Source organism: Rhipicephalus sanguineus, chromosome 1 (genome assembly GCF_013339695.2).
Source record: "Rhipicephalus sanguineus isolate Rsan-2018 chromosome 1, BIME_Rsan_1.4, whole genome shotgun sequence".
NCBI classification, from domain to species: Eukaryota; Metazoa; Arthropoda; class Arachnida; order Ixodida; family Ixodidae; genus Rhipicephalus; species Rhipicephalus sanguineus.
In genome coordinates, this window is record NC_051176.1 from 218,130,151 (window position 1) to 218,141,915 (window position 11,765).

General features: G+C 41.6%; 1 protein-coding gene across 1 annotated transcript; it reads left to right on the top strand.

The window, feature by feature from the left end:
- The first annotated feature begins 254 nt into the window (after nt 1-254).
- On the top strand, nt 255-8,071 carry LOC119372050 (protein asteroid homolog 1). The gene is made up of 3 exons (XM_037642499.2): nt 255-641; nt 3,789-3,993; nt 6,143-8,071. Exons 1-3 carry the CDS (start codon nt 481-483, stop codon nt 7,880-7,882), a joined length of 2,106 nt encoding a protein of 701 aa, XP_037498427.1. The 5' UTR covers nt 255-480; the 3' UTR covers nt 7,883-8,071.
- Nucleotides 8,072-11,765: the final 3,694 nt, after the last annotated feature.

Genomic DNA, 11,765 nt, shown 5'->3' on the forward strand with positions numbered 1-11,765 from the left:
CAATGCCATCCAGCCAGTGAGTTACGCTACTAAATCGGGGGCATGTTGCTAGTATCGCTAGTCGAAGGAGCGCCGTGCGACTCGAGCGAACTATAACGAAAATGCTACATTTTTCCTTCATGCTAGCATAACGACGAAAGCTTAATCCCCCCGTTTGCGTCACCGGAGCGCCGTTCGCAGCGCCGCCATCGGTGGCGCACGGGCTATTCTATGGGCTAATCCAATCCAAATTTGAGCTGAATCCGAATGTATTCAAGCACAGAAGCAGCAGAAGCATGGCGGAGCGTGCTTATTTCTAGCCTTTCTAGTGCTTAAACAGATGTTCATGCCGTTCGAGCCGTGGTTTCAGTGCAAGTATAGATTTAGTATCAGACTGTATGGCCGTGTGTGTATACGTGCAACATGGCAAGGTGATCAAAGGACCAAAGCTTATTGATAGCGCGCAAAGCCACAGGCATTGACTGCTTTACATAAGCACTGATGGGTGTCCGCGGCCTCAGTTCCTTTTTCACTCTTAATCCCGACCTGTCGGAATGGAGGGATTTGCACTCAACGAAGTTAGTGGTTGATGGAAACAATCTCATCTATATGATCTACTTCACGTCAAACCTCGAGTGCGTCTACGGGGGCGACTATGACGGGTGAGACACAGCTGTTGTGATTCTTAGCTGGAAGTGTCTAGCGTTCCGCCCAGGCGGAACAAACTACTGTGAGTAAAGTTTCCTTCAGACGGAATCGAAACGATTGTCCAGCGTTCCATACAGTGCGGCCTTCTTGCTTGCTTGAAGTTCTGCAAAAAATTGTTGGGTTCTTGCGGCGTGCTTTGATGTACCGGAGTGGGTTGTGGAGCCATTATTACACAGACCGAAGTTCTAATACGTAGTCAGCCTCCAGCTGATGTTTCATCATTGCATCATATTGTACTGTTTTCTCCAGTTCACTGAGTATGTGGCGCTCTTATATGCGAGGCAATAAAGAAAAGAAAAAGTTCTTGCAGTGTGCTGGCAAATAATCGGGCTCGTGAGTGTGATGGGTATGCTTGACGTTGTTACAATCTCTTGTACAATGCTTAATTTTTTTTTGTTAATGTGCATCATTGCCTTAATGTGCTATAGTAGGTGTAGTGATTTTTAATGGGGGAGTAACGAAAAGGAGCGGGAATTGCAATAAAAATGCTGTTCTAGAGATTTGCACTGTACTGCAGCTGTGAAGGGAAAAGCTAATAAAAGGCAACAGAGTGACATAACAAGGATAACTACCCTTCATTCAGTAATGGTTATGTTTTTCAGCGGTTCAGCCACACCCAGTTTACACCGCACATAATTGTCTGCACGTGTTCATATGTGTGTAGACACATATGCACATTTGGGGCAAGCGCTGGTTCTAGTATAGGCACCCTTCACTGACCAGAGGGCACTAGGTAGCTCTCATTTGCCACCTCAGTATCGCCAGCATTGGCCACCAGGGATACTGAGAAAATGAGGCGCTCGCAGAACACACAGATGCGCTCATGCATCTCCCCTCTATGCACCTTTCAACCAAGTTTTCCTGGATGCCTCCATAATCACCTTGGGGCTGACTTAAAGGCCAACTCCGGCGATTTTTTGGCCATGTCAAAGTAATGGTGCTTCTATGTTCCTGAGACGCTCCTGTTACGGTCCCGATAGCAGAAATACTGGGCAAATTGGAGAATAATTTTAAATAAGCAAAAAAGCTCAACACCGAAACCCAACCGAGTCTGCTGTCTACATATGACATAGACGTTGTTACAAACGAACCGGAACTCATGCAAGGCATGCCGGTCACGCCGGCGCCGAGTATGAAAACTGTGACAGCCGGGACGACCAGCGAAGCGCCGGCCAAACCAACGCTGTCTGTCGCCTTGTGCACAGCAGACGCTCACTGTAGTGGCCGAAGCGCCGAAGTTTGCGGTGCCCTCGGCTGCGTCACTTCCGCCGCCTTCCCAATACTGACGTCACAGACGCAATGTTGCCAATAATTGTGGGAAGCCAGGAGGGCGTTTGCAGACCATCTTTAAAATTCATTTGCAAACGATCTGCGCATGTCTCAAGCCTGTAATTTGGCATAAATGACGGAAACGTGCAAAGGAACGTACCCAGCGAATTTCATTGAGATCCATCGACCTCGAAAAATCGCCGGAGTTGGCCTTTAAGTATGCATGATCCCCCAAAATGCACCGTCAAGGCAGCGACATCAAGCCTTTATACTCCTGTGCAACAGTAAAGAAAGAAGGTTCTCCCCTTTTCAGTTGAAAAGGTCTATTACAATCTGAACTTGGCCATTTTGAAGATCATTTCCTCTTCTCAAATCAAGAAAGAAACAGGTGAAATGCATGCTCCATGCAGCCATAGTCCTACCAATAATCATGAACAGTCTAGTGAGGGAGAGACATGCAAATCACGTCCGCTTCTTGACCAGGCCCAATTTTGTTGCTTCTACTCAACAGGCTGCATTTCCTGGCGCATCTGTCTCTTCTTGAAAACTACATTGAAGGGTGCCTCTAGTGTACAAGAATGTGGGTTCATGGCTTTTGAGAGGCCTCAGTTGATTCCTGATTAAGTAAATATGCATGTCAAGGACAGATCTGAACAAAATCTAAATTCTAGCCTAGTATGTGTTGTGTCTAACAGTGCCTGCGGCTTTTCCTAACCCTTTCGTCGGATTTGCTAATATATCACAATAACACACTTTAGAAAGTGAATTTCTTGAAAAAAAAAAGCCTCATCTAACGTGAAAATCGAACGCAGGACAGCTCTGCTATTACAGTCATGAGCTTGATGTGTATGCAGCACGCCACAAAGCCCATACGATTGACGCTGCTTTGTGGGGGAATTTATCCCATGCAACGAAGTGCACTGGATGGAACCCGATGAATGCTGGACATTTCTTTTATTCCGTCTGTACAATACTTTGCCCACAGCAATTTGTTCCATCTGAAAGCACTTTAGCACTTATCGTTTCATCTGGACGGAACGCTAGACAGTGGTTTAAGCTGCCATCTTTAAAACAAAGAAATTTTTTTTATTAAATTCTGTTGCTTTGCTTACCGAAACCACTATATGATTGAGGCACACTGTAGTGGGATGGATGCTGGAGGAATTTCGACCACATGAGTTCTTTAACGTGCATTTACATTCAAGTACACAAATAGTATTCTTGCATTTCACCTCCATCTAATTGTGGCTACAGTGGCTGCGAGTTGCTGAAGGGTAGGGTAGAAGTGCTTTTGCACTTCGACCTTACTTATGGAGTAACTGCAGTAACATGAGTGCGTGTTTTGCTGCTTTCTCATATGAAACATTAATGTTCTGTCAATCTTTTAAAATAAATAACCAGTCACCTTGTGGTTTTTGCTTATTCTGGCTCTCTTACATTCGTGCACTGGTCATAATTACCCTTTCACTGTTCTAATCGTCTTATCTGCCAGCTCAGTGCCCTCCCCCCCCCCTTTTTTTTTTCTTGTTTAGTTGTATTCCTTTATTTGTGCACCTTTGTGGAGTTAATGCTGTTGAGGTGCCTCATTCTGTAACAACTGCAACAATGATATAATATGCCATGATGGCCTTTTTGCACCATTTGCTTACTATTGCAGCCAAGTGGAACCACTACGGTTTCTTTTAGAACTGATAATTGAGCATGCTTTATATCTGCTGGCTGCAGGTCGTCTTGCTTTGCTATATTCTTACTTATCCATGGCCTGTGACTGAGTACAGGTACAAAATGTGCATGTGCTTTACTAATTATTTTTATTTTTATTTTTCACTCAGGTATGCAACAGCAATACGCAATTATTTTGCTGTTTTTAAGGCATGCAACATAGAGCTGATCCTCGTGTTTGATGGTGGACATGATGTGTCTAACCGTAAGCTGAAGACAACCCAGCGTCGCCTCCAGGAGCGCTTGGCTACTGCCAAGGCCATTGCCAAGACAGGGGCTCCCAACTTAAAGATTCTTCCTATACTTGCTCATGAGGTAAGTTGTCTTGTCCAGCCATCAGGACTAGTTTGAATCAGGGAAAACAAAGTATTAAGATTTTGACATTTATCTTCATGCATTTTAGGGATTAATTACACATCACAAAAATTTTCTTATAGCAAGGTCAGGATTATGTGCATCAAAAAGATGAATCAGTGTGGAAAAATCGGCCTTCTGTTTTATAGATTATTGTATTGTTGTGGTCCTTAAAAGGCAGTGATGCTGCATTTTCAAGCTTGAATCATGCCATGAAAGATTAAGGAGTGCAAAGAAGGACAAAAGTTAGACATGCTGTTGTTTGTACTCTTTTGATCTTTCATGGAATGGTATCCACTAGCCCAGCTGTCAACCTTGAATTATGAATTGCATGTTAAAACATACGTGTCTGAAAGCAAGCTGGAAAGGTTTTGAATTCATTCGGTGGGGTAGTAAATATGTATTTAAGGTCTTTATTTGTCGCAGTTCATCTGTATAGCATTCTGGCAACACTGATTCATGACAAAATGAATGTCAAAATAAATGGTTCCTTCAGTTAACAGAAGCAGATCTCAAAGGCTATGATGCTTTTGGGCACTGCAAACACTGGTAGTGATTTTAGTGGCTGGAAATACATCCTGGCTGCCATGCATGGTTTTGTTTTTCATGTATGTCTCAGAATTTGCCGCTGTGTTTTATTGCGCGAGTTACGGAATAGTGAGTACAATTCAATAGTGACACTATTGTTACATGTCTCGGTGCCAGAGCATGTAGAGTGAAACGTCCGTTGTGGTGTCGAAATGTTTCAAGGTGGACGACATAGCGGTGGCACCTCATTTCATGATTTCACATAATCCATGTCAAAATCCATTGGAAGCAGCCGCCAGTAGGAGCGGTTTAACCCTTTCATATGCCAGCTATGAAGAACTATCTGTAAATGCGTCAAATCAATACAATGTCATTTCAAGGCACTCAGTATTCCATTGCAACAAAAATAATGTCCTAATACGTTAATTTATGTGTGTTGTAGTAATTAATCCTAATTAAATTTTAATTAAATATCTATATATTCTGCAGTCATTCATGCTCTGTTTTTGCATGAATAGGATGAAACTTCAGGTTACAAATATAGTGCAAATTTTTTTCCAGTTATGTCCATTTTCCAGTTATGTCCAGTTATGTCCAGAAAAATTATGCCTTTGACGTGGCTCGCGGAAAGCGGCATGTAGAAAGATTCTTCGAAGATGATAGTACCTTCAGCAAAGTGTTCATATGTCACTGTACATGGCAAAATGAATTTAGATGTAGACAAATTTATTATGCAGGAGGTTCAATTCATTCAAAGGTTAATGTATCTTGCTCTTTCTTAGCTCCTAGTCAATACAAATAGCAAAAACAAGTGGTGTACACAGTTGTGTACATAGTGTGTCAAAGGGTTAAAGGCAGCTATATCAAATTTAAATCTTGAGGTAAAATATGTACTGAGGGCCCTTTCTTGCACATGTGTATAAACACTTTCGGCCTTATACTCTCAGTTACAATGTTAAACTCAGAATAGTTGGACAATTGTTCCATGGGCCTTGGTGTAAAAGTTATTTCCCTTTCTTATTTTCTGTCTTGACACAAGAGCAGAATTCTTTGCTTTATAGCCTTTACATTTCTGAGGAAATAGCTACTGACTTTGCAGATAGCTTTGCATTGGTAGCCATATATCGTAGACTTTCGTTAAAAGGAACCTGAAGGGATCAGGAAATTATGTTTCATTTAACAGTTCCGTTTACTGAGAGGTGAACAGGGGTGCAGAATTCAAGTATGAAACCAGTCATGTTATAGGCAGTTGTTCTATTTAAGCAGTAATTTCATTTAAGGGATTTCCATTTACTGAGAGTCAACTGTATTGCAACGATTATCCTATTTTTCTGTTATTTTTGCCCTTATCATGGCGCACATGCGGCTACTTCTAGGAACAGCTGCTTGAACCATGGCAGAAAGGGAATAAATAAAAAAAAGCACACTATATAGTACTTGTGATGGTTTTTATCTAAGGAATTTGTAAGCAATTTAATTACGAGTGCTATAAAAAGTGTACAGCAGTACTGTTAATTGTTAGTGTTGGATTCATATTGGTGTGCTGATTGCATTGGCATAATTTTTCTTCATTCACCTGCAGGTGTTCAAGGATGTCGTGCGAGAACTAGGCATCCAAGTTTTTCAGTGCAGCTTTGAGGCTGATGAGGAGATTGCTGCCATTGCTAACCATTATGGATGTCCAGTGGCTAGCCAGGATAGTGACTTTTATATATTCAACCTTGTTGGAGGCTTTATTCGGCTTGACTCTATCTGCACATCACCACAGATAGTGACTGCGGAGAATGGTGAAAACGTGAATTCTTTGCCCTGCAAGTGGTACCATGTGGACAACTTATTGTGTCATTTTCCAGGCTTTGATAAGTCTATGCTTCCATTGTTCGCTACATTGATGGGAAATGACTTTGTCAATGGTGTAATGTTTGAAGGCTTCTTCAACAGCATCAAGCTTCCTCGACTCAGAAGCAAGAAACTGAAGATCAGTAAGCAGCACACTAAGATGGTTGGCCTCCTCTACTGGTTGAGCACAACAAGTTCTGATCTCGCATTATCCCACATACTGCAGACACTGAAAGCAGCAAGGCGTGAGTCTACTTCCAAAATAATTTTGGACACTGTGGCTCGGTATGAAGTGTGCAAGTCACCATTTGTTGACAAGTTGAAGGATGGAGCCAAAATGGTTCTTACAGATGAAGCAGGCAGCACGTTTCCAGAATGGTTTTCAGAACTGTACTTCAGTGGGATCCTTAACCCATATCTCATCAATATTGCTGCTGTGCACCAGGTGTTTCATTTGACACAGATTGATTGCTTTGAGTTGGAAAGCAGTTATGCATGCTCACAACCCCTGCGTAAAGCCCTTTATGGCCTAGTATTGAGTGTGAACTCAAAGTCCAAGGATTTAATACCAGTGGAAGAATTTGATAGAGAAGGACGGAACATCACTCGTCGGTTTGTTGAACCTATCTTGAGTGCATCTGGTTATGGGGCACTTCCACGGTTAGAAGAAATTCCTACTTTAACAGACCAGAGACGTAAAGATTTATTTTTTTGTATATTTGGTGTTCAAAGCATACATGATCAGTGTCCAGAATCAGTGCATGGTCTCTTCGCAGTTATCTGCTTCTGGCTGAAAAATTCCAGGTTAAAAGTTAATGAAAACCTTTTTCGCTCATTGCTTGTGAGCATTGTGCTATTGAAGCTTCTTCTAAGGACAAAGCTATCATCTCGAAAGGCTTCAGAGAAGCTCAAGTTCCTCAGGAATGGTTGTACAGTTCGAAGCCGTGAAGGCATAGATGAAATCCTACCAGGTGTGGAAGAACATCTGAGTCAAGAGATCGTACAACATGCGAGCCACAAGTTTTCAAAGTTCTTCACTGGTCCTGTGCATAACCATGCTAAGCGCTTTGACTATGAATTGGTGTATTTGGTTAGCCAACTGCAGACCTGCCTTTTGTTTGCAAGGTTTCTCAACAGGCTGTTACTTGAACCATGCAAGGATGTTGAGTTTCACAAAACTTTGAATGGCACTTTCCTTTACAACTTGACCAAGGAGCTGGACAGTCGAGTAAATCCAGACCTTTTTATTGCTGAGTATATGGGAAGAGGAACAGTGCTTGAGACTGAGTTTTCTCTCTTCTACAAGAAGATTCGAGACCTTTTGCCAGAAGACAGTTTCTGTGCAGGAGCAGCTGCAGGTGGAAAGAAGAAAAGGAAGAAAAGGAGTAAGAAGGCTGAGACTCATGGTGCGACTGAACAGCAAGATGATTCATTTGAACTGCTGTCAAACCGCTTTGAAGAGCTTTTGAAGGAAGAAGCGTGATAACGGTTTGTGTGCTCTACATTTGCTTCATTTGACATCCAAACTTTGCATTGAAAAGTTTTATCGCTCACCTTGTGTAGATTTGTACAAATGTTGTGAGACATCCCTGCCACATTACTCATTGGGTCATGTGATACCTTTTATGTTTTAATAAATGTAGACAATAAAAGTGGTGTTTCATGTGCAGTGCATGGTGTGTGAGGAGTGTTTATTGCTTCTGCATAGCAGTTACAGCATCGGATATAATGAGGTGTCACCTTAAAGAGACACAAAAGTGAAAGAAAAAAAAAAGATTTTGCTCATGTTAGTAAATTACCCTTCCATAATACCAAGAACAGCACTCGTGCTACAAAAAGGTGCTTTGTAAGACACAATGAGCACAAAAAAAAATGGAGGTAGCAAAGCCACCTTCACGTTTTCTTACCAATTCGCTGTGACGTCACAGATTTTGATAGCCTTTGCTAGTGCCTACCAAGTTTTTTTCAGTAAAAATGAATTGCATTGTGTTTCAAGGAAGCCAGAGATTTAACATTGCAAGTTTCAGGAAATTTTTTTCAACCAATGGGGACTACATAAAAAAAAACTAAAAAAAAAACTGAAATCCGTACGTCACATTTGCCAGGTGCTTGGTTACCAGCGTAATGTTTAAAAATGAAACTTGGGCTTCTATCTTCTTATTTACTAATGAACATATGCTCATAAAATTAACCAACGCCGCCTCTGTTTCTTCAATGTCAGTCAGATGTGCCCGATCCATCCACTCACTGCCCTCCTATCGTCCTTTCCAACTCTCCCTCGTCAACTAGTGTTTGTGCCTGCTTTACATTCAGGGGAAGAGTATCTTTAGGTGGTGCCTTACAACGGAAGTCGGAGAAGGTAATTTTTTGTTCGGTTGGGTTTTTATCCGTGGGATGGCGTCTTGCATCCCTCATGATCACTGTGTTGGTTGTCATGCTCACTCTCTGAGAGATGCGGCGTTTTGAGATTGCGCGTCTCCGTTCGTGGCGCTATGTGCGCTACTAAAGGGGATGCATCACTGCAACGCTGCTGCATACGCTGGCTTTAAAATATGCCACACAAGCGTTCTGCGACGGTGTTGATATTGCTTTGAGCCACAAAAGAAGGAGTATTAAGTGATGGTATGTGTTTAGCGTTGAGCCTGTGAAGCGTTTATTACAGAATTGGCACAGAGAAGTAATCAGCAGTCAAAGCGGAGCTAGCACAAGCACTAACAACAACTGTCCTTGTCCTCATCTTCCGCTGGCGCTCCTATCTGAACCCTATCCATGCTACAAAAAGAACAGATCTGACAGATGCGGGATATTGGAGAGGGATAAAGCGGAGCATCTACAGCGTTTCCACGGGAGCAGCAGTGTCGCACGCTCAGACGCACATGTGATGCAAGCAGCCATATCCTTTAGGTAGCATCACATCGTGGCAACTCCCTGAACTAAGTAGGACCAACAGCTCCTATTGTGGAGCGAGTGCTTGCACTGGCATTGAAAAAAAATAGAGGCGGTGTTGAAATTAACACTTAATTCTCAGAGAATAATTAATCAGGCTAAACTGTTTATGTTTCACTTTAGCGTCCCTTTGATATTAAGATTTCTTTCCTGGAGGTGCTTTTTTTAGTCATTAAGAGTAATATCTGCTGCTTAGCCTATTATGTATTGCCCTGTCATAAATTCATTTTAATAGTTTTCATTATTTCATAGATCTTGGCTGTGACTTAATACTTCTGTTTCAGAAAACTTGTAAAAATATGTTAGCCTTGCACCGTAACTTGTATATTCATTTTAACAACTTTAAAATGTTGCTCGTACTGCTGCTATATTTGCATCCAAATCTTGCAATAATTTGACCATTTCTTTGGTCCTCATTGTTTAGTATAGCACTTAGCATCGTTGTTAGCCTATTTCATTGGGAAGATTAATATGGCTGGCACACCACGACAATGACAGTTATAAAGAACAAACACAGAAACAGTGTCACCATATGTTGAAGCCAAATGTAGAACTACACTATCATGCATTTTTTACCTTTCTGTCCAAGCAACAAGAGCTATAAAGGATGCAAGCTCTTGATGGTGACAAACTTGCCATATGGACACTCCGATATCACCTGCAATGCATAGATGGCAAGACTTGTGAAGGGTCTTGAATAGCTGTAAAGAATTTAGGTTTCCAGAAAGCACGGATTTCCCAGTATATTGATGGCTTTACTTACTTTCTTTTCATAAATGTTTCAGTTTACTGTACTTGCTTCAAGAAAGTAATATCTCAGGGTACCTTTGCACTGCTTCTACAGCTTAAGGCAATAATAATAATATCTGGGGTTTAACGTCCCAAAACCACGATATGATTATGAGAGACGCCGTAGGGGAGGGCTCCAGAAATTTCGGCCACCTGGGGTTCTTTAACGTGCACCTAAATCAAAGTACACGGCCCTCAAACATTTTCGCCTCCATCGAAAATGCAGCCGCCGTGGCCGGGATTCGATCCCGCGACCTTCGGGTCAGCAGTCGAGCGCCATCACCACTAGACCACCGTGGTGAGACACAGCTTAAGGCAAAGTTGCAGTTTTTTCTACATGACTGAATAAAGAATGCCAACATATGTTGTCACGAGAAAGCCCTCTGCTTTAGCTGAGCTTGTAAATGTTATGCAATGTTTCCGGCAATGTAAAACAAGAGCTGAAATCTAGTAATGCCTGGTAAAACAAAAACAGGTCCATTGATTAAAATTAGAATTTAAAGAAGGATGTGCTATTGTGTTATTCCAGTTGTACAAAAGAAGCATTCTGATGGGATCCATCAGAATCCAATCACAAAGAAGAAGCATTGTGATGAAATTTCTCTGAGTGTGTTCGATCACATTCTTGCAACTCTGCCAAAGCGCAATATATAGAATATTAGAAAAAGAGTGACAAAGACCAGCGCTAACTTTCAGTTGGATGTCAGCACTAGTCTTCGTTGCTCTTTTTGCGTCCTTTTATCAGTTTGTGCGCTGTGCATATTCTGCGTTGCCCGAATAGCTCGCTGTTAAGAGGAAATATATATATTGTTAAGAGGAAATATATATATATGAGCAAAGGTAAATGTTAAGTACTTCTCACTATTTCCCTTTTTATTTAATGGATGAAAAGTTTGTTCATTGGAATTTTACTGCAAAGACTACGAGGTGATTTTAATATCTGCAAGAAATGATTTGCAAAAATGTTTAAAAGCCGGGTGAATTCATGATTCTAAAAGATTTACTCTGACTAAATAGATGTTTCGCCACCTGTGCAGGTGGCATCCACAGTACACAATGGGGATGCCACCTGCATAGGTGACGGAACGTCTATGTTATTTTGTTATTACTTGAGTTAAGTCTGAGTAGATCTTTTAGAATCAAGAAATTGTTTCAGACACATACGCTGTTTTTGTTGCAGCGACTCGCGTGATCCAGGCTTTGTCAATTCATGTTGCAGAGTTACACGGTTTAGGTGGGCAACATTAAAAGTCACTTTACAAAATATGGACAAAAAAAAATGTCCCGTTGCGTTTCTTTTTTTCTTCTTGATTATTGCGTTCATTTCGATTTTCGCGCCTTTACGCGGAAGCAGGCAACGCGCTTTTTAGTTGGGGCTCGTCACAACGTTTGAAACAAGGTAAATAAAAATATCGACGGGCTCAACCGCTTAGTCTTTGCAACCTTTATGGTCTATGTTTATATTTAGGTACATTCGTGATGGATTGCACCTATTGCACCATTATGACATCAGCTTCAGATCTAATTTGTTTTGGCGCCACACAACGGTGATAGCCTAGCTCTGTCTTGTATAGACCCCAAGATTTACTCCGTATCTCGGTTTTGTCTCGGAGGCCACGTTTAAATGTTGC